The sequence below is a fragment of the Calypte anna genome, chromosome 4A, assembly GCF_003957555.1.
Source record: "Calypte anna isolate BGI_N300 chromosome 4A, bCalAnn1_v1.p, whole genome shotgun sequence".
NCBI lineage: Eukaryota > Metazoa > Chordata > Aves > Apodiformes > Trochilidae > Calypte > Calypte anna.
The window spans coordinates 38,428,697-38,452,290 of record NC_044248.1 but is presented as its reverse complement, the minus strand read 5'-3'; the positions used below and the strand labels follow the sequence as shown (position 1 = coordinate 38,452,290).

General features: G+C 42.2%; 1 protein-coding gene across 2 annotated transcripts in view; it reads left to right on the top strand.

The window, feature by feature from the left end:
• The first annotated feature begins 4,126 nt into the window (after positions 1–4,126).
• The window catches only part of UNC5C (unc-5 netrin receptor C), a 245,051-nt gene continuing 225,583 nt past the window's right edge, over positions 4,127–23,594 (top strand). For both annotated transcript variants that reach the window (XM_008499602.2, XM_030449670.1), the window contains exon 1: positions 4,127–4,517. In XM_008499602.2, coding sequence (XP_008497824.1) covers positions 4,394–4,517 — 124 coding nt within the window. In that variant the 5' untranslated portion in view covers positions 4,127–4,393. The remainder of the gene's footprint in view (positions 4,518–23,594) is intronic.

Below are 23,594 nucleotides of genomic sequence, written 5' to 3'. Positions count from 1 at the left end.
CAAAAGTTTTCACCAAGAACGAGGTTGTGTTGGTTTTGAAATGTAAGATATCAGAATGGTAGTTTCATTTGCTGATCCACACAAGTCACACACAGAGAAGGTAATGGTCTATCTAAACTGTGAGAGAAAACAGCAGTACTTGATAGCTTGTGGTATCTGTGTCAGTGAAGTGAGAGGCTTGTCACACACCTGCTTTTTGGATTGCCTTGTGCTGGGCCCTGCCATAAACCAGAGCAGCATGGTAGAGCCTGGGGGAATGGCAGAACCAAAAGCAGGTGTGTGATGTACCCCTCATGGCATCCATGCCACATGCTACTCAGTATTGCAAACAGCTAGCAGAGAAGCTTGCAAAATATTAGCCCTTGTTCATGCAAGCTGCTTTAGGTGTATCTCTGTGTCTGAGTGCATCTTGGCTATCAAATACAATCACCTGATGTGAAGCCTGAACCTGCATCCTGTATTAATGTTTGTGTAGCAACCAAGTCCTCAGGCTGGCTGCTCAGAGGTGACAGCTTCTATCTAGGAATGCAATGCTCAGTGCCAAGGGGGGGTTACCAAATCTTACTCTTGATTACAAGTGCATAGTAGAGATTCTTCTCCTTGTTCAAGTCCCACATAACACAGGAGACCTCAGTACCAAAGTCATTAATCAAATTTTGCAACTCTGCAATGGGGATCAGAGCTCTTTCTTTTCATACTCTTATCTGCTGCAATGTGGTCCTGAGTTGTGACACCATAAAAAAAAAAAAAAATTAAATTTCCCTTGAGTTCTGTAATTGGATTAAGGTTTGTATAAATCATTACAAATGCAGAGGCTCTTAAGGAAACATCTGAAGCAAAACCCAGTACCTATACTACAATCCACAATATTAATTATGAAAGCTGATAGGAAATTTCAAATCCAATATGCCTTCTAATTGATTGCTTTGCAACTCCAAGATGCTTGGGCAAGGAAAATCAGTGAAGTCAAATTCACCACTGATCTGGTTTTTAAAAAACTGCCTGTCAAGAACCTGAAATTCCTAAGCTGACAGCAGGGATGAAAAACTTCCAAGTATTGATTTAGAACTTAACTCTCATTTAAAAAGCTCTTTTAGGGAGACGAACAAACCCTTAAGTACACAAGTTACAGAATAACATTTTAAATGTTACTCTAGACTATAAGGTCACATACTGTGGGTATCTAATTTAGAGTTGTAATTTCTTGAATTTACCTGAAAAACCTAGATAAGGTGACACCTCTTAGGCTGCTCAATCTACTTTCCAACTGTTTGACACTTTATATATTTGTCTAAGTATGAAAACTGGGGATTAACATTTCTTCCAGTTGAGTTTATGAAGGGTATGCTGTGATTTTTAAGGACACTGAAGGTGACAGAAAGATAAACTTACATTGAATGTGTTTGTAAGTGACAAACTTTTCAAACAGATAGGAAAACACCTCCCTAGACAGGTTCTATCAGAAAAAAAAAAAAAAGTCAACCAAAAAAAACCCCACATTTGGGATAAATCCAGGCAATTTGCACTTTCTAATCCCAAATCCCTGAATTACCTGAGTCCTATAACTCCCATGTCAATATATTAGATTTATTAAACCTAGGTAATAATTCTGCTTCTCCCTCACAGAGAGAGCTGAAGAGCCCTTGGGACAGACTGGCTTCTGAATGGCAAAATCCAGCACGGTGGCTTAGGGATGGCCCAGGAACAAGTGGTGTTTGGCAGTGCATGGAGGACCTCTGATGATGCAGGTATGTGGAGCATCCTTGGATGCTGTGTGACATAATGTGACACATAATGGAGCAAAGAAGGACTTGAAAACACATTTTCCAGAGACAACCTCTATTCAGCTTTTTGTTGCTTGAACCATCTTCTCCTACTCCAAGTACTTCCAGTAGGAAAGTGATTACTGAGCCCCTCAGGCTGCAATACCCTCCTGCCTTGGTTTTGCACCACTCCTTGGGTACTGGGAAAAGATCTGCTTTCTCCTCAAGCCAAGAAGTTGGGGTCCCCAAGCCATTCCTTCTGTCACAGCTGTGAAGCAGCAATACACCTACTGAGGGGCAGAGAGGCTGATGGTTTGGCAGCCACCAGGGAACCCCAGGCGTGCTACAGGGACATCATGTTAAAACTGGGATAGACATATTTAATGAGGTCACTGAGCTACTAACTAGAAACTAAGCCTGGAACTATAGGTATTACTCCTGGGAAGCCCCAAAACATCAAATATAAATTAGCTCCATTTAATGGAGAAGCAAACCCTCCCTCCCCCAGCCCTCATGGCAATAGATGTGCCTGTCAGCTGGTGCTGCAACAAATTTATCTTTCAGGTGTGACATCTTTCCTTGCCTCTGCAAAGTTTACCCTAGCACAGGAGAAAACAGAAAACACCCTCCCAAATGGGAGATGTTCCCAACTTGCAGAGTTATGGCAAAAATGCCAAATAAACATCAGACATGAGGAAACTGCTCTGTTGAATCCCAACCTGAGACATGAAGTCAGGGAGCATAGGATCAGGGATTGGTGTGGGGAGCACATGCAGTCAAAAACCTTCTTGTTTAGGACCCACATTATCCTTTGAACATGGCAACAAGTTGAGAGTTCCCTTTTCACTGCTTATACAGGACTTAACTCATGAGTTATGGTCAAACCTGAGTGTTTCCTGACCTAAGCTGTTGTGTTGGAGGCAGATGGGACTCACTCCCTTAAAAGCTGTAGTACAGCCAGGAGATGGAGTGGTCTAGGTTGGGAAGGCTGCTTGAAATTACTGGGCAAATCAAGCTGTGGGGCTTAAAATGTGCCCTTCCCATGGCACCTTCCCAGCATACCCAGGTGTGCCACCCAGAACAAAATCTGCCCTTTTTTTCTTGCTGTGTGCCTATACAAAACCAAACCAAAACCAAACCAGGAAACTCGCATTGCTTTCCTCTCACAATGCAGCTTTATGCTGGCTGCTGTGGAGGAGAAAAATCCAAACCAAGAGATGAGAATTAAATCAGGGGACAGGTGGGATGGAGCCACCCTGGGGGCTGGCAGCTCTTGGGGCCCCCTGGGAGACCTTCCTTCAGCATCAGAAACACTGCTATTGTTTTTCTGCCAAGGGCAGAAGGCAAGGCACCATGTCTGAGAAGATCCCAGCCATGTTTCTGAGAAAAATAGTGCTCCTTGCCTTGCATGCAGCCCAGCCCTGGCTTGGGGGAGCTTCTGGGCTGGAGAAGGAGATGGTCCCGTGGTGTGGGGAGAGGTCTGGGGCCGTGGCACTGGCAAACCTGGTGTGTGAGTAGATGGGTCTGGTCATGGCTGGGACAGCCTGCCTGGGTTCTGCAAAACACACGAAAAAAATTGGATTTTAAAACAAATAAACAAACAACAACTCCAAAAACAAGCTCCAGAAAGCAGCAGTAACACTCAGGTGAACCTTGGTGAAGCAGCAAACCTGAAATGTTGGCACTGCCACCCCACTGAATGAGATTTGGTGGGTGCACGAAGACAGACCAAGAGAGGGCTTTTTCGGGGTGTAAAGAAGCTAAGGTCTGACAGGGAGCCACCCCACCTATAAGACACCATAGGGTGCAAATGGAGAAATGTCCCCCAGTGATGAGGGGTGCCCTGACATCCCTCTGGATGCTGCCTCTCATTCTATGCCACTCCCACCGCCCCAGCGGTTTGTAGGATCAGCCCGGTACCTTCCGGCCGGCATGGGGCTCCTGCACTCTGCATTTTGAGGCTCCCTAAGGAAGTCCCTGACTCCTCAGAGCCCCACAGGTGTGGGGAGCTTCAGGCCCATAAGGGACAGTGTTGGGACAAAAGATTTAGGGGTGCAAGGGATCCGGCTGGCAGAGTCCAGGGGCTTCTCCGGGCTGTACGGTCCCGGGTGGGCTGGGGGTTACGGAAGGGGTGTGAGCGTTTGCAAGCGTACACGTGTGTGCACTACCGCGTGTGTGTGCGAGTGTGCCCGCGGGTGTGCGAGCAGGGGGAGGCGAAAAGGGGCCGGTTCTGCAGCGGGTGGCTCCCAGCCTCCCCCGCCCCCTTCCCTCTGGGTCTGCTCCTTGCTCCGGCTCGCATTTTATCGCAGGCGGCCAGCGCAGCCCCCTCTCCCCCCCCAAGCTCCGGCCCCCGCCCACCCCCAGGGTGGAGGCAGCCGCGCCGAACCGAACCTCCCGCGGAAAGAAGGCAGCGCTCCGCCGAGCTCCGCGCCCCTCCGTGGGGCCATGCAGTGCCCCTGCCCCCACGCTACGAGCGGCGACCCTCGCCCCGCCGCCGCACCCCGCGCAGCCTGAGCTCCTCGCGGGGGTTCCGCGCCCCTCCGCGTTGGGACGGGGTCGGAGGAGGCAGAGGCGGTACCGAAAAGCTCCGCGGCTCTGCGCGATTTCCATTCCCCCCATCTGTCCCGGCCATGGGGAAGGGGCTGGAGGGGACAGCGGCCCGCTGTGGGCTGGGACTGGGATACCTGCTGCAGACCGTGGTGCTCCCCGCCCTGGCTGTCCTGGGAGCCAGCCGCCCCGGCTCCGCCGCACAAGGTAAGGCGAGGGGGGTGATGGATGGAGAGGGACCGGGGGAGGAATCGTCTGGTTGCGGGATGAAAATGCGAGTTTCTGCCGTTTTGCTTTTTTAAAATATTTTTTAAATTTGTATTTATTAATTTATTTTCTTACGCCTCTGTGGGCGAACAGCGTGATTTCCCTCACATGCACGGACCCTCTGAGGTCTGGGGGGCTCCGGTCGCCCGTAGCTGAGTCGGGTTTGTGGTTGCTGAGCTTGGCCGGGACAGGCGTTTCCTTGCAATCCCTCCTCAAGCGGGGCACGGAGAGGGGCTTGGGGCTGCGGGAGCTCCGCCGGCCAGCGGGGGAGCGGCGCCGGTGCGCCCGGGAGGCCCGAAAAAAGGTGCGTGGAAAAGGCAGGTGCCAGGCGGGTATCCCTCTGCAGAGACACTGCCGTGCCCCGGGGCTCTGCAGGCGATGGTTATTTGTGAGCTCCTCATCCTCCTGCTCCCCCCCCAAACCTCCTTGGTCGTGCCTAAAACGTGAACTACCCGAAGAAGGGAGTTTCCGTCTCTGTGTGTTTCCTTTTATTTTTCTTTTCTTCTCTTTCCCTTCCCTTGCTGGGGGTTCTGGACGGCGTTTAGATCGCTTTTCGGTGTAGCCCGTTCATAAATTTCCCTTTCCAGATGGAAATGTCTTGCTTCTCAGTGTGTGTTTAGCGATGTCTTGAGAACATCACAAAGAGCCCTGGCTCAGTGTGTCACCCACCCTGCAGACATCCACACCAGGAGGCTTTTTCTACTCTGAGCTGATGTCAGATAAACTTTCTCGGTGCTGCTCTTCTCTCTTCCCAGGAGTTAGACCTAAAGTGGAAATAGGTAGTTTTTTTTCCTGAGAAATTCTTTTCTGCAACGTCCTCAGCGCTGCTGAGAGGTTGCTGCTGCATGTAGGCAGATTTGTGTATAGCAAGGATGTGCGGGTTCATTAAAGCACTTGGAAATCCTGGTTATATGCTCACCAAGGGAAAAGGAATTTTAGAACCTGTTGGGTTTATGTTTATGTTTTGTTTCGTTTTCCGTAAATGGCACCAAGAAATCATAATATGCACTAGCGTTTTGTTTTGGAGTTTTTGGCATAAAACGAGTGGCAGATTGCTTGCTTTCCCCCCATCATCTCTGTGGAGAGGCACTTGAGATGACTGTACAGCTCTGACCCTGTGCTCTCACCCAACCATTACAAAGCAGACTCCTCTATGGCCTGACAGCAGAGTGGTGCTGCTGGTGCTGTGCCTCCCAGTGCCCCTGGCAGGCTTTCAGGAGCCTTGGTTTTGCTGCCGGTGGGCTGGGTGCACCATACATCATGTCTGTATGTGTAATGGTGCTAATCCATTTCCTGCTGATCCTTGCTTCATCTTCAGAGTCACATTCCCTTGCCTGTACTGGGCATTTATCTCCTTTCAGCTACACTTCCCACTGTGCAGCAAATGATAAAGTTTTACAACAGAGTGGAAAGTCCAGGAAACGTGGTTGGGATCTAGTCATTCATCTTTGACTTGTTTTTCCATATATGCTTTTATTTTTATTTCTCGTCTGTTAGGACTGGGAGCAGAATTTGGGTGCTGACCTGGTTTTGGCATCTTTCCCTGAGCTAAGGGATTTTTTTTTTATTGGTGATCAGTGTGGGGATCTTCATGTATGTGTATATGGTACTTCAGTGAGGCAATGAATCAACAGTTTAACTATGCCCTCTTCAGGAAGTTTTCTTACCATATAGGACTGGGCCAAATTTTTCCCTCTGTTTTATTTGTCCACTTCCAAAAGTGTGTAAACGTTGGAATGACTTTTAGCCAACCTCTCTTTCCAAAGTCATCCTCCTTTTTAGAGTGTCTCCTTCTAAATAAAAACATCCCTCTTGTCTTTTCAGTTGGATTCTTTTGAGAGTAATAGAAATAAAACATGTGACAGCAATACTCTAACCTGATCTGAGTCCTCTGATTTTCTGGTCTGGGGCCAGCCTTGTGCAAAATATTTCAGTCTTCCTTTGTGTGATAACTTGGAAGGAAGGAGAAACTTCAGTGGTGGCTTCATAGAGCAAACATATGGCTATGATATAGAAAGGAAAAGAGAAGAAGGGAAAGAGGGGTGTGTATTTTATCCAGTTCTTGCTGCTAGTTCTATTTCTTGTTGTGCTTTTCTTCTCCATTCTCTAACCATCTATATCTTTTGAAGCAGGCTAAGGAGGCCATGAGCATTGCTGGGGCTTCTTTCATTCCTTCCTTTTCCATTGCCTCATGGAAAATAAATATATTAACTGAGTAGTTAGTGGACCATCCCCCACACTCCCTAACAGAGAGATTCATATCACTGCATCTCAGCATCCTTCTGTGAGCTTCTCAGCAGAGCTAAATACACTTTTTGTTTTATTAGCATTTCTTCTTATCTGAAGCTGTCAAAGTATTTTTCTGCTGTTATCAGGAGAGAACAATAAATGGCCACAATGATAGAGACAGCCCTTAATTCTCAAAGTGGGGTGAAGGGGGCCAGTGCAATTATCAAGCCAGAATCAATTCTGATCTGACATTTGCTGCATGCATTATAGCTCCATGATAAGTTACAGCAGAATGAGCATTCCAGGGTCCCAAGCACTCACCCTTGCCCAGAGTTTTGCTGCCATTTCCCGTAAGACCAACTTTCCTTCTGCCCTTTAATAGCAGACACTGAGTTTCAGCCATTGTAATTCTCTTGTTGCCCTGTCTTTAGGGATTTGAAATGTTCAAATAACTTATCCTGTGGCCTCTGCCTTTTTTTGGGGGGGAGTAGGTGGGAGAAGAGGGAGGGTCTGGTTATCCATGGGCTAATAATAATGATGGCATAAGGGAGGGATAGAACTGTTAATGGCACTGAATGAGGGTCTGTCTCAGTTGTTCCTTTACAACAGAAGAGTACATTTATTTATTTATTTTTTATGCTTAACCCCTCAAACCTAATTAAATCAAAGTGATAATTTATAAAGAAAACTGTAAAAAAGCCATATGTGCAGTTACTTGTCTTGCCCCAGAACAGTCTGTATTAGCAACAGCAGCAGTTTGAAAATGCTTGGTGTAGAAAAAGTGAAATATAACACGTGAATGTTACAAACCTTTTGGGGATGCTCTTCTCAATTAAATGTCTAAATGCTTCTCATTGAAAAAAGGGAGGAAAAGAACTTAATTATTTCGATGTATCAGTGGACTGCTTGTGTTTGATCATGGGGGTGTAATAATATTTGTATTACTAAAGCGAGGGCCAAGTTGTATTTTGTTGTGAATGGATAAACCCACATGGAACATTAATTTCTTTTAAAGCTCCATGCTCTGGCAGATGTCAGGAATGCTGATGAATTTGGGGCTGGATGTGGTATCCTGTACTAGCCCTCAGAAGCTTTTTAGAACAGCAGTAGCAGAGCTGACAGCAAAGCAGCCACCAGGTTTCCTTTACTGACTGAGGTGCTATTTAGGCAGGATTAAAATGAAGTAGATGGATCTGTCTGTGGAGGAGGGATTTCACCCCAGAAAGATGAGAGGCAGAATCTGAGCTCCCCTTCCTCCTGCTCCAGTCTCTAGCAGTTAGTTGGAGCAGTTATGAAAAAAGTATAAACATCAAATACAGCCCCCTTCTGATGGCTTTTCAGCATTACTGTCAGTGTTTGTTGCTCTGTGCTGTGAGCATGCCTGAGAAAGTCTAAACATTTCCACTATTGTTGAGCATATTTGCACTTAGTGATTTTACATAGATCATTCACCACACAACTTCTTGTTCTTTTCTTTCGTAATGGTCTCAGACCCTGATTTTTCACTGTATTTTGGGACTAGCTTGGTGTGTGACATCTGAAGTCAGAAACAGGAAACTGTATTAACCATATTAAAAAGATTTTTCCTAATTTAATTTTCCGAATACAGTATGTCTGAAAACAGGAATATAACTCTGTGCCAAGGCCAGACAAATTGGTTACATAGCTGTGCTGTGCAGCAAGAGAAGAGAAAAATGTGGGTTACAGTTTTTAGACATTTTCAAGTGAGTATCTTTATTTTTGTGCAAGTTGAAGAGTGGTGTCGAGGTCTGGTTCAGCTGAATGGGGTGTTGAGGCTGGAGAAGAGGAGGCTCAGGGGAGACCTCATCACTCTCTGCAACTCCCTGAAAGGAGGTTGGAGCCGGGGGGGGTTGGGCTCTTTTCCCAGGCAACTCTCAGCAAGACAAGAGGGCGCAAAGGGTCTCAAGTTGTGCCAGGGGAGGTTTAGGTTGGAGATGAGAAAGAATTTCTTTCTGGAGAGGGTGATCAGACCTTGGAATGGGCTGCCCAGGGAAGTAGTGGATTCTCCATGTCTGGAGATCTTTCAAAAGAGCCTGGATGTGGCACTGAGTGCCATGGGCTGGGAACCACGGGGGGAGTGGATCAAGGGTTGGACTTGATGATCTCTGAGGTCCCTTCCAACCCAGCCCATTCTATGATTCTATGATTCTATGAATAGGATGCAAAGCAGCATCAGTTCCCATGGAAGGCTGAGAGGATCCCAGATTGACTGGGACAACACTGAGTGTCTGGGACCAGAGTTTTATGTATATATAAAATACTAAGGAGAGCTGTGCTTTGAAAAGAGAGACTGCATTTATTTTGTGCCACCAGCTGAGTAATCCTGTTTGGATTAACCCATTTTGTGATGTATGGCTATGTTTGTTGCTTTCTGCTGTCTTTCTTGATTTTTAAAACATTAGACTTTTGAGGAATCAATGCTGGTTACTTCTCATAAAAGTCACAAAAGCTGCTTTTGCAGCTTGTCAGAAAAATGTGTTATAACTGCTGTTGCAAAAGGAAATTCATAGGTGAATTTGCATTGCTCTAAGTAATAAACAGTTCACTGTGATTTAGCCAAAGAGCATTCAACTCAATGTGAGTCTCAAACGTTCTGATCATTGGTTTGTCATTGAAAACATGTCACTATCTTTGAAATAAAAATTATTTTTTGGTGCTCTGCCTATGCAATATGTTTCATAAAACCATATGTCATTGGAGGCAAAACCAGCATTCCCTGTCCCATTCCTCCTTCCCTCTGTTTCGAGTGGGGAGAGGGTTGTGTTAAATCTGTGAAGTGCACATTTTGTTAGCCACCCAGTGGAGGCATTCAAGTTTAGCAGGCAGTGATCTTGGCATTGGTGCTAATAAAGCAGTAATTACACTGCCTGGCATGTTCATTAGCCATCTCTGCTCTCACATTCGTCTTGGAGGTTTAAACCAGAGTGAGCTTTTTACAGTGTAAGTCAAGGATTGGAAGCGAGGAGTAAGAGATGAGGGGGGATTTTTCCAGCTGGCTACAACCTCCATCAAAATAGTGGCAGGAGAATGTTGTACAGATTCACAGTTCAGTGCTAACTGCTTTTAAGGACTGAAGGGATGGTGGGTTTTATTGCCTGTGCTTGAGTAGGGTCTGTTCTCAGGAGCAGGAACCCCTGGAGCTTGCCATGAGAACATTATCCAAGAGGAAATCAGAAATAAATAATATGAAGTCTTTTGGGAGGCAAACTGTATCCAAAGAAAGATTTAATTTGCATCATTTGTAAGCAAACGTTTGAAATTGTACTTAAAAGCTAAATGGTTCTAAAGAACCTTACAAATAGGGACAACTGTATTCCCCTTACATTAGCACATACCTTATTTCCCTGTATTGAATTTAACAGGATCATCTGCAGATACTCTGACCCCAAACTCAGCAGTGTGATGAGGCTCTGTTTAGGATTGCCATTGTTTTTTTGCTTAAACATTTTGCAGAGCATCAGTTGTGGGGTTTATAGTTAGATTTGCCTCTCTCAGGTAAAGATGTGGCAAAAAACTGACTGCAGGCTGTGGGCATGCATGCGAGCTGGAGAAGGTAAAAGAAAGCCCCAAACTGTAGTTTATGTTCCAGTTATTTTCCTTAAGGCTGGCTCTGCTCATAAAAACAACACACAAGTGAGGTGTAGTGAGTCAGAACAGTGGGCAAGAGCTGCCAGAAGTTTTCCCAGTTTTCCTTAACTTCAGAGACTCTCGTATATGGCTTTCCCCCTAGGTAGTCATCATTAGGACAGCTTCCTGTTTGCTTTTATAACTCCATCCCAAATCACATGAACTTTAATCAGGAAACGTGGCATTTCCTCCTAATTCTTCAAATGCCAAGTTTTAGGGAGTCACTTTATGGCCTGGCACTTCATTATCTAAAAGTCTGGGCTAAGGAAGAAAAGCTTCATGCAAAAATAGTTTCACTTAAAAATGTCCTTGTTATCAAAGTGAGATTTTATTTTATTTTATTTTTTTTTGAAAGAAAAAAAAAAAAAGGAAAAAGAGGCCTTTTTATGTATATGCTAGGAGGAGGTTAAAAAAAAAACCAACACAAGAGACCTTAATAGAAAACAGAAAGGACTAAGTTATTTTACTGAAAAGGTTAATAAAGCTTCAAATATTTAGCTTGTTGGCCAAGCTTTCTACTTATGATCTCTGAAAATCTGTTAGGCCTAGTGAAAAACTTTGCTCTTAAACCTGACTTTTTTTTTTTTTTTTCCTTTTTCTTCCTTTTTTCCTTCCTTTTTTTCTTCCTTTTTTTCTTCCTTTTTTCCTTCCTTTTTTCCTTCCTTTTTTCCTTCCTTTTTTCCTTCCTTTTTTCCTTCCTTTTTTCCTTCCTTTTTTCCTTCCTTTTTTCCTTCCTTTTTTCCTTCCTTTTTCCCTTCCTTTTTCCCTTCCTTTTCCCTTCCTTTTTCCCTTCCTTTTTCCCTTCCTTTTTCCCTTCCTTTTTCCCTTCCTTTTTCCCTTCCTTTTTTCTTCCTTTTCCCCTTCCTTTTCCCCTTCCTTTTCCCCTTCCTTTTCCCCTTCCTTTTCCCCTTCCTTTTCCCCTTCCTTTTCCCCTTCCTTTCCCCTTCCTTTTCCCCTTCCTTTTCCCCTTCCTTTTCCCCTTCCTTTTCCCCTTCCTTTTCCCCTTCCTTTTCCCCTTCCTTTTCCCCTTCCTTTTCCCCTTCCTTTTCCCCTTCCTTTTCCCCTTCCTTTTCCCCTTCCTTTTCCCCTTCCTTTTTCCCTTCCTTTTTCCCTTCCTTTTTCCCTTCCTTTTTCCCTTCCTTTTTTTCCTCCCCTCTTTCCTCGCCTTTCCTCCCCACTTTCCTCCCCACTTTCCTCCCCACTTTCCTCCCCACTTTCCTCCCCACTTCCCCCCCTCTCTCCCCCTTCTTTCCCCCCCCACTTTCCCCCCCACTTTTCTTCCTCTCTCCTCCTCTCTCAGTTGGGTGTTAGGTTGAATTTGGAGGGAACAAGAGCAAATCCAAAAAAAAAAATGGTGAGCAAATCCAGCATAAGCCTGCAGGACGGTTGTAAATGGAGTCAGGATCACTGCCTTGAGTTGTTTTGTTTTGTTTGGGTTTAATCTGCAGTTCAAGGCTACTTTAGTCAACTGTACTTCATTCATCTGAATGAAAAAGTTCTGCTCTAAAGGACCCCAATGCCTTATGAGTCATAAAATCTACGAGGTTGCCTAGGGAATTAAATCAGTATCTTTTTTTTTTTTTTCCCTCTTGTTGAGGTAATATTATCAACAACAATGCTAAGGAGCTCAGATAGGTTTTACTGGCCTGGCAACAGCTGAGCACTTTCCTGTTAGGTAGCTTCTGCCAATCCCTTTTTAGTTATTTTCAAGAAGTAGAGTAGCTTTATTTCTTAGTCACATATTGAGTGAGAGGTTGAAATGTTAAACTCTGTGGATTAACAGCGTATCCTTTGAGAGAAAAAGCTTCTGTTTTTCTTGGTCCCCTAAGTGCTGGATGTGATTGTTTGAGAAATCTTGGATTTCATCAGCTGGATACAAGGAAACATGCAAGGAAAGCCTGGAATGATCTGTGCAAAGAGGCTGACTCGGCTGCAATCATTCTGGAAACTTGTCTGAACTGATAGCTGTTCCCCAGGCACTTCTTTGCTTGAATTTAGTGCATTTTACATGCAATACAGCAAATTGAAAAGCAATCACCACAGGATTATTAGGAATTCAAAGCTTCTTGGAGAGCTATCTCGCAACAGTAAATTTGCTAAAAATAATGGCTGGAACACGAATTGCTGCACTGCTATGATATGGTGTTTTTATTTATTGATTAAAGACATAGCCTGTTTTATCCAGTCCCAGCATATATGTTTATACTTGAAAGTTTACATAGTGAGCTAAAATAATAATATGGTCTCAATGAATGAGGTTAATTGCAGTTCAGTCATACTGAAATCAAGGAATAAGAAGTGGGACAGAATAGCAAGTGAGACTAATTCTGTTTTTTGTTAATTTTCTCTTTCAATAAAGTATCTCCTAGTTTTGCTCATGGAGTTAGCAAGGTGTTCCTCTCACCTTTACCTAGAGCATCAACAGCTTCATATATCAGCCAGGTAACTCTGCAGCTCTACGTGGACAAAAGAGGAGCAGCTGTGTCTAGCCCTGAGTAGCTGGGGCTAACAGGGTAATGGTGAGGTGGCCAGGCTGAAATTTTGGGTTGTCTGCAGTCAGATGAGATTATAGAAAAACCTTTGCTGTGTAACGCTCTAGTTTAGGATTTGGACAAACCTCAGTGGTGCTTTCAACTAGGAGGAGATAGTTTTCCCTCTCAAATTCAGTCACTTCAGATCTGAAAATCAGAGTTGATTATGGAAACCAGAATTCTGTTAAGGGATGGGGCTGTAATTAAATGATGCCCTTGCACCAGTGTCATTCATCACTGAAAATCTTGCTGAGTTGGCCCTTGAACTACCTTGCTCCAAGCTTTTTGGGCCCAAAGCTGCACCAGTTTTAGCAAGTCGCCCCCATTACAAACTCCTTTCATGCAGATGTTGCAAATGTAGCTTTAGGGAGTTCCTTTCTGCTTCCTCACCAGTTTCTGAAGGCGAGGGTAATTTTTTTGGTTTCTTGCTCAAATATAACGCAGTGATCTTCTTATGCAGCAGAGCTCTGGCCAGAATATGAGTGCTGATTTTCCTTCTCTTTCTCATGTAAAATATCTGTGCTGTGGCTAATAGGTAGTTCCTAAAAAACTAGGAAGTTTGGAGTTGTAGAATTCAGCATTTGGATGTGTCAGTTTCCTTGTGGGCTTTTTGTTTTGTTCTGTTTTTTTAATCCTTAGTGCTTATACCAAGGTTAGATTTACACTGTACAAGGCCAGGTTATGACCACCAACAAATATAACTCCATTAATTTCAAAGCCAGCAAACATCAGAAGCCAGTCTGGTTCTGTGCTAAAAATATGTTGACACAGTACAGTGAGAGTCTAGGGTGGATGAACCTTGATCTCACTCTTTTTTTGGCAAGCTTTATTATGGTTTCTGGTTTGTTTGATTTTTGGTGTTTGGGGTTTTTCTGTGTTGTTTTCTTTTGGTTGGTTTGGTTTTTTCTGGGCTCAATAATTTAAATAATTTTCTGGCTTTCAGTGTCCCTTACGTGTAGTGATGTGGCTCTTTGCTGCAGGGATGTTAATACAGTGCCACACTCATGTTAGTGAGATTCTTCCAGGTAGATGCTTTTTCTCTTGGGTTTTGTCATGTTTTTTATATAATTTTATAGCTTTATATAACACTGAAAGCAAAATGTCACCAACTGTAGGCAGATATCCACATGAATACCTAAGGCATACAAACATGTGGCAATTTCCTGCCTCAGCAGTAAGGTTTTTTAACTGAAGACCTCCACTACTAAGAGCAGGGGCTTTGAAGGCGTTGGTTAGAAACCTGATAACTGGAAACAAAAGCAGTTATTATCCTGGTTTAAGCAGTAGAATGAGAAGTGTTATGTGCTTTTCATGAGCACTGGAAATGGCAAAAATTGTTCAGTTCTTGCTAGCTTTAGTCTTTTGCATGTCCTGCACTATTTCTGTATTGACTCTATATTTTTTTTTGGCTATATTATATATTAATTCTGTGTATTAAACAAAGCTCTTAGATAAAACTTTGCAAATCTTAAAAAAATCCTATTTTACTTACTTGTATTGTAAACATTTCTTTTTCTAGTCTTGAGAGGAAAGTCTCAAGTTTGCATTTATAAGAAACATTTGCAAAGAAAACTGAATTGAAATGATGAAGTGACACTGTGTGGACTATTCATCTGTTTTACCACTGAGCTTATTTAATGAGTACCTGGTTTCATTGCAGAGGTCCTGTCTTTTGGGGGAAATCAACTGATTCCAGAACTTCAATCAGATTTTGCTTTCTGTCTGATAGTTTCACTGGATTAATTTGAATTTATTCACTGGAGCAAGACCATGAAAAATCAGTCTTTTGTCTTTAAAGTTTTATGTCCACTAGTACCAACGCAGAACACATATTTTGCTCAGGCCAGGCTGAGGCTAAGTTGGTTTTAAAGATAACAGTAGATTCCAGCGTCCTTGCGTTTGTTTTGTATTTGGTGACAGTCACTAAATCAGAGGAAGGAATGTTTAAACAGCACACTTGAGGAAAAGTGATTTTTATAGAAAGGACCCATTCCTGCTAATAGCCAGTAACTGCACATAACCCCACTGACATTAAAAGTCCATTAGCTAAGCCCAGTTTAAACAGCAGCTGATGCTTTGTCAGCTAAATGTACGTTGGAATTTTTCACGTAATGCAGCTGTATCACTTCTGTAAGTTTTCTAAACCTATGTATGTTAAGGAAAGCAAATGTCATCTGATAGCAGTAAGAATAAGAGTTCATCTTCAAGCAGTGAGACTTGTAATCGAACTGAAGTTACCCTCTGGTTGAGTTAACAAGAAACAAAAATGATTATCAGAAAAGAAGATCGTGTCAGGTTTCTGACTTAAAGCTAGAGTAAAAAAATCTAGTGTACAGGCTTCTGTAACACAGGATGACCACAGAGCTGCTTAGCTGCTTGGTTCTTTATCATTAAATACAGCCTGACCTGGCTCAAGAAAAGTTTCTTCAAGTCAGTAAGATGCTGGGTCATCTTGAGCACTGGGTTGCAATGGGAGGGGGGGGGAAAGGTTATTTTCAGGCTATTTAGGAAACCTGTCTCGTTACAGCCATGTGGAAACATTTAAACTTGTCAAGACAGTGTTTCTATGCCTATGGCCTCAAATTCTAGGTAACCATTGGCACAACAAATAGCACCTTACCCAGCGGGGCCCAAACTGTGACAGCATCAAAACCAAGGTTGAGAAGCAGACTGAAAAACTGGTGCATGCTTGGTAAAGAAAAGTGTGACAAGTGATGAACTTTTTATTAATCTTCAAAAGCAAACAGTAGGCTGAGGGCTTGGGACTCAGTGACACACTGTTTAGCACTGAGTTTGGGAACTGAGCTGATTCTGAAAAGTTGCTTTGAAGTCTGCTTTGAAAACAGATCTTGTGCTATTAAAGCCATGGTGGAGACAGGAGAAGGGTTGCTTAGTAAGTTAATGTGAGAGCTGGAAAAGAGGGGTAATTAGTCCCTTACTGACATGCTCCCAAATATAGTGAAGTATTGCTGTAACCTCCACCTCCTCTTTGCTATTATCCATCCATTAGTGAAACCCTGTACAAGTACTAATGAGAGCAGAGCTTAAATGACTGGGGTGTGTAGCCATACCCACTGCAAAAATCCTGTGAACGCATCTGGAGGGCTCCCTCTAAGCTCTTAACAAACTGTGTTAGTAGTGCAAAACTCTTGAATGTGTCATGAGGTTGAACTTGAATTTATTTTTTTTTTGTCTTCCCAAGCTGAAGGAGTTGACATCAGTAGCGTGCCCAGAGCAAATTGTGTGTTTGAGAACTACAGGGTTTAAGGAGACTAATTCAATTGCAGTTTTTTTTCCACTTCTGGAACATAACATGTAAACATAACATTACTGAGCTAAAGCCTGGTTTTAATTACAAGCTGTAACTTCTTACTGTTGACAGATTTTCACATGGAAAGCTTTACTGAAAATGAGAGAAGACCTTTTTGGCATCATTAGATCTTGCAGCTTAATGCTTTTATCAAGTACAGTAAAATACTGTTTGTAATTAATTCCAAGCTTATATGGACATGTTTAATATAATTACCAAACAAAATCCTGTTTACTAACATATTGCTTGTGAAACCAGTCTGAATAGTCTGGTCTCTGGCACACACAAATCAGGCAGTAATAACAGCTGTAAATATTTCACAATATACTTAGTGCTTTCATTTTAATACTGAATACACTTTTGGGTTTTAAGGATAAAACATAGGTCAAAAGTCACTTACAGTCAAAAGTAATTTTTCCCATATGTCCTTCCCTAGTATCTTTTGCTACTTTCCCTGCAAGTTATTAAAAAAAGCATTATTGAATTTGATTATAAAAGCCTAAATATAAACACATTCATGAGCTATAACTGAATTATGCTGGAGTTAAGGAAATGACATTGGTGCAGGGCAACTGCTCTAATACAGCTGTGAATATTTTTCATTGGAAAAAGCATTCCAGTGCCAACACTCTTTTTCCAAGTTTTACTATTTTTATCTGTCTGGATGTCTGTATATTGGATACTCAGCCTCAAACATGTGCATAAAGTTATTAGAAGAACCTGGTTATGCAGCTAATTCAGGCACCCAAAGGGCTCTGAAACTAAAGGTGACCAGGAGCCAGGTCGGTAGTTGTGTATTGGACCTACTTGCTGGGTTCTTTCTAGGAAGGCTTTGTCCCTCTCTGTAAATATAAAGAAAAAAAGGACCCAAATAGTCTGTAGTCTTCTGCAGAATCTTTAGGGTTGCATGAGGCTACTGAACCATCTTTGTGAGTTTGGACTGTATGTGTACTTTGTCCAGTTCAGCAGAAGGCCTTGAAATTTCAAAACAAGATTTATAATTATCCCTCAAGTAATTTTCCCCTGCCCTAGACAAAGCTCTTAAAAAAATCCAAAGCATTTTGCAACTTTGGTTTACTTGTGAATATTCTTTAAACTCTGAAATAAAAAAAAAAAAAAAAAAAGAAAGTAACCAGAAGACTTTTTTGAAAGACAAATTTGAAAAATGCCCATTTTGAGGTTTGTTTTTTTCACTCTTGTTATGCAGTTGGATTCCCTCACTAAAGCTGACAAGATATTTCAAAAGTCTTGGCCATTGCATTATCTGAAGAAATTTAATCTCCAAAACTGTGCCAGCCTCTTTCATGAATGTTTTCCGAGCCACAAACCTCTCAATCTTAGGACCCCAGCCCCCAGAAATAAAAAACACAACTGGAAATTGTTATCAGCTATGCTTGGGAAGTGTTGCAGGATAAGATTTTATTTATTTATTTCCCCCTGCCTCCTTTATGGGATAAAGAAAGGCAGTGGATGTGTCTTTGCAAAGAAAGCCTGAGGGAATCCAGCTCATGGAAAAGACCAGTGCCAGAACAGGGGAAAATCAGTTTATGTGGCTTAGCTGAGGTTTGTTTTTTTTTTTCCTAGGAGGCAGATGGAAATCTGTGGCATAAGGGGCACGCTAAGGTGCCACTGATATTTTCTGCAGTAAGTTAAGCACAGTAAATGCCTGTACCAAGAAAAAGTTTGGGGATCTGATTGTGTCAGCTCTTGTGATACGTTTTAATATGATTTTCCCTTTCTTCTGTTATGATATGTATGCATTTTGGAATTTGGTAAGCTTATAAGAATGCATTTCTGCCTCCAAAATTATGAAAGGGCTCTTATTTAAATAAGCAAGGCCTTTTTCTACTCTGTTTCCTTCTTCTTCTATTTCTTTTCTATAAATATGAAAAGAAAGGAAGTCTGGTTGCTCTTGTTGAATTGAGCCATGGACTTTAGCACTTCCATGGGAGTACATTAGTGAGAAACTGTATTTGCCACATGGTCTGTAAGGTCAAATTTAATCTTAAAAACCATTGATTACCTTCTGTCAGCTGCTGAAGTTTGGTTTATTTGAGCAAAATAACCCTTACCCACAAAGTAAGGTAAAAAATGATGTGTTGCTTGTTTTCTGAAGTGGTATCTGAAAAAAGAAATACAAATACTGGTCTATTTATTATCACTTGTGCGTATTAGAAAATGAGTGTAAAAAAAGAAAGGTTTTGCTTAAAGCAGTCTTTTAAAAATCCTACTCGTTAATGATCAGATTTCATATAAGTTAGCATTGCTTTTAGGTGGTCAGGTTTGAAAGATACATCAGCATATTCTGATCAGAGAAATAAGATGTGGTGTCCTCATCTTGTGATGAATATAAGTATCTTATGGACATCTAGGCATACATAGCTATGATTTGCAAAAGTGTAACTAAAATATGTAGGGGGTTCTCTATAGAGAGACTACAGGAGTTCCTGAATCCAGTACTTTGTGATTTCAGTTGTCCAAAATAAATTATTTTTCATAGTATGGGAACTTGTATTGAAGGGTGACTTATTGCTTAAGAACACTGAAGTGCACAAAACAATATTAAATTGCTTTATTATGTGTATGTGCAGGCTGCATCCAGACACTGTCACTGGGAAGTTATTAGTATATATAATTACCTAACCACAAGGAATTTGTGGACTGAAATAAGTTATGTAAGGCTACGTCTTTCCTTCCCAAAAACCCAGCTTAAAGGCTCATACAAGTCCCTCACCAAGGAAATTTTTTACTGGCCATTAAATATAATTTGGGAAGACACAACATGAAGAGATGGAGAGCTCACATAATGGTAGTGCTGCCTTCAAATTTCAGTTCTGACTTGTGCTCTGGGTTGGTTATCAGTGCTAGATTGTTTCATATCGCAGGTCCAAGGAAGTGATTTTGCCCCTGTACTCAGCTCTGGTGAGGCCACACCTCGAGTCCTGTGTCCAGTTCTGGGCCCCTCAGTTCAGGAAGGATATCGAGGTCCTGGAGCAGGTCCAAAGGAGGGTAACTGGGCTCATGAAGGGACTTGAGCACAGACCCTATGAGGTGAGGCTGAGGGAGCTGGGGGTGTTCAGCCTGGAGAAGAGGAGGCTCAGGGGAGACCTCATCACTCTCTACAACTCCCTGAAAGGAGGTTGGAGCCAGGGGGGGGTTGGTCTCTTTTCCCAGGCAACTCTCAGCAAGACAAGAGGGCACAGTCTCAAGTTGTGCCAGGGGAAGTTTAGGTTGGTTATTAGAAAGAATTTCTTTACTAAGAGAGTGCTCAAGCATTGGAATGGGCTGCCTACTGAAGTGGTGGATTCTCCGTCCCTGGAGATATTTAAAAAGAGACTGGATGTGGCACTCAGTGCCATGGTCTAGCAACCGCAACGGTGATTCAAGGGTTGGACTCGATGATTTCAGAGGTCCCTTCCAACCCAGCCAATTCTATGATTCTATGATCTGACCTTAAGATTTCAACCACTATCTAATGGGCAGCATGAATCTTCCTATAGGAGCAAAAATGATTAATTTGTGCAATAGCAGGTTTGCATGACTTGAGGCCCACCAGGTATGAGTTGTGTGTATGGAAACCAAGTGATTGTAGCAGCCCAGGTCTGGAATTCAAGAGAGCCCAAGGTGTTTTGATTAGCAAGGCAATGGATAGCAGCTGCTTTATTTATGCTTATCAGTATATACATAGCTGTATTTAGGTGCACAGGTGAATTGCATGTGCCACTTAGCCCCATCTGTTCCTAATAAATTTCAGCCACAAGTCTGGCTTTTGAAACTTCTGATTGTGCTCTGATAGGAGAACTTTCTAAGTGGAAGAGCCTGGGTTTCACTGGATGTGTTTGCAGCTGAGCTTCTCATTTGATATAATCCAGCCCAGCTTTCCTGAGTTGGGTGAGTGGCTCAGCTGAGGGCTGGTAGGAGTTCCAGTTCTGTAAGGATGGAGAGGTTTCTATCTCCTCTGTTTGGACAGAAAAAATTTCCATGACTCTAAGAGCTCTTAAAAAACAAACAAACAAAACTGGAAAGAGAAGGAGCAGACCTACAAAGCACATCAGGGAACAAGCCTGGTATTAAAGAGATTGTTTGCTGCTAAAATGAGGCAGAAAATGTATCTTTACAAGATCTTGTTCTGTTTAAGAACTGAAAGAAAAGATAGACATCTAGAATGGAAATTATTGGGTAAAAATGCTGGTTTGTGACTACTAGTTTGAGGCTTTTTCTTTTGTAAAATTAAACTTTTCTTTGGAAGTTTTTGCAACTACCCACAAACCCACTGATGCAAAGCCTCCATGTAAAGACTTAGTAATTAAAATGGAAGGGCTGTAGGATTCTCTTGCCCACACTCTGCAGTTACTTGTTCTGAGAATATAGCCCTACTTCTGATCAAAACCTGAGATGAACTTTTCCCAGCAGGTCTCTGTCCCATTGAGGCTGTCATTCCAGCTGCAATGATACTTTTCATTTTTTATTAACTTAACAAAAAACCCACTTTATTTTCCTCATTGACTTCTCTCAAAGTAGGCAATGGAAAATCAAAACAGTCAAAGAAACAGCTTTTTAGGATTAGTGGTTTCAATTATTAATTTGTAACAGTGGAAAAAACATTTTGTAAAATTAGGAGTTTAGAGTATGCTACAGTATTTATTTTTATTTCCCTGGGTGGTAAGACAAATACTGCATGGTATAAAGAAGTTAAAGCATCCTCTCTGCCCCAAAACATGTTTATAAACACAAGGTATAGACTAAACATTCTTTTCTCTTGCATGAAAACTTGGGATGGAAACAAATCTATCTGTGGGATCAGAGGCTGGAGAAAGGCAGTGTGCTGATCATCTGGTTAAATAAAAAAGATGTTTTGGGGAGCAGAGATTTATTAGGACCACTTGGAAACCACAGTTCAGACACCAATGCGTGCAGGTGGTCTCTTCAGGGGTCACCAAAGCATGATGCTGCTTGAGGCAAGAAAGGGAAGGTCATGATAAAGAAACTTCTCCTTTTTGTTAGGAAATTTCTCCTTTTTGCAGGCACAGAGCTGACAGATCTCCCTGAGTGAGCCCGAGGGGCTGTGCAGTTGGCTCTCACCCATAGTTGTTTGCAGTCGAGTGGCCTGAATGTGGCCCTGACATAAACCAGAGGAAGCAGTTTGGAGACAGGCTGGGAATTACCAGCAGTAGGTGACCATAAAGAAATGCCAGAGAAATCTTTGAAGAGGCAAATGCTGCTTTGGAAAAGACCTCAGGGTCCTCAGTTCAGGCTGGAAGATGATACAGCATGAGCTGAGGCAAGCTGGAGGAAGAACTCCTTGAAAGCTGAAAGAAAAGTCCCATGAGTTTAAATTTTGGGTTTTTTTAAAAGAAAATGTGTCATTATCTGCATAAGCTATCTATGAGGCATATTAAATAGCAGAGGTACTTTTCAAACAAGACAGACAATTAAAATTACCACCAGGTTATCTCTTGATGCTGCTGTTGGTTGGGTTTTATCCACCAGAGAAATCTTGCAGGAGTTGGGAGGACAGCACTTTGAACAATTTTCTAAATTGGCTCATCTAGCCACCAAAATAGATCCCAGAGGGTCGTTATTATCTTTGAATGCAAGACAAAACTGTAAAACCCAAAGGCAGCATAAAAAGGGATCCCACAAGCTGTCTCGAGTGAGAGATTTGGAGCAAACCAGATGGAAAGTCACAGTGAAAAAGCCATGGATCAGGTCCTTGTTTTGAGTGCTAACACTGCTGCCAGGGCAGAGCCATTTGTTATCAGTGACTCTCTGGTAGGGATGCTGAGATAGATGTAATTTTGGTGTGCTTGCTGGGTATGCTAAGCTGTAAATTACATAGAAGGAACCAACAAAATCAACTTTAGCACTGTGGGATTTCATACCCATGGAAAAGTATCAAAGGAAATTTTAAAGCATAAATGGGAGCCAAAGGCACAGTTCCTTTCTCTTGTGAGCAGTCCTATTAATTTTTTAAGTGTGGCAACACTTCTGGGAACATCTGTGTTTCAGTGGGTGAGTAATCCCACATCTCTAATATGAACCTTGGTGAGGTTGGGGCTTATAATGAGTAGTCTGACCAAAGGTTCCCAATAGGAAGAATCCCTTAGGAAGGAGTTCAGAGCAGGAACATAACTTCTCTGAAGAGTTCTTAATCTACAGTTCTCATTGCAGGAACTGTCAGCAGAGAAGTTTTGATGATGTCTATTGATTACTTTTTTCTTATTTTAAAAGAGTAAATCGAAAGGGCCCTTTTTTTATATCAGTGTGCAAGGAGTTTTATTGATTCTCTTTTATGAGGCATTAATGAAATCTATAGAATCCTAACAAGATTGTATCGTTAACCTTGGCAAGATTGCCTGCTTTTTCTTACATGTGCAGAAACAGGGAAATACAGTGTTCCATTTTGGTGGGTTAAATTATGTGGGAGGAGTGAATTTCATGGAATCAAATACCTCTTAGCACAGAAAGAGAGCATGATGTATGTATGCTACCCCATTAACTCCAAAATGTGCTTAGCAGAGATTTTTTGGAGAGTACTTTGTTTTCCTGCCTAATGGTACCACATATTTATCACTGTGAAAACAAGCAGGGAAATCAGTCATTCATTTTGTGTGCCAGAAATGCCTTCCACAGTCACAATGGTGGGATGTCAAGAGTCTGCCCCACTTTAAAAGTGTAGGCAGGATTTATTCTGGAAATGTACCAAAATGGACCAATCTTTCTCAAAAATATAAAGCTGGGATCAATTTTGCAAAGTTAAAATAAACAGGAGTCACACTTGACCCAGTATGTTATGCTAACAGAAGAAGAAATGTAAAAAGCTGAGAGTATCTATATGTTTGGCTTGGTAGAACATTAAACATGATACATCATATTTTTAAATTATTCCATAACTTAAAAACTGTTCATAAGAAAATTTGTGAAGAATTTTCACTGTATTATTTCATTCCACATTATTTGCTTAAACATGTTTTCTTTCTATGCCAAGTAAATTAATGAAGACCATCTTGGCTCTGAAGTACAAAGCTAATGCCCCTGAGAAAGGATGCCTTTGCATAATGAAAGCTCAGATCATCCTCATCAAAAGCTCAGAAGCCTTTGAGTGAGTGTTGTGAATTTTTATTTGCAGTTGGAAAAATATATCGGAGAGAGGCAAGTATAATTATCTCCATTTATAGATGGAAACCAGAGGAGAAGGAGGTAGGACTGGGAAGTGAGCAGACACAGGAATTCCCCTCTGGTCGATTCACAGGAAACATGGAAGTAATTTGTGGTATGAAAATGGCTGGTGTTTCTTGT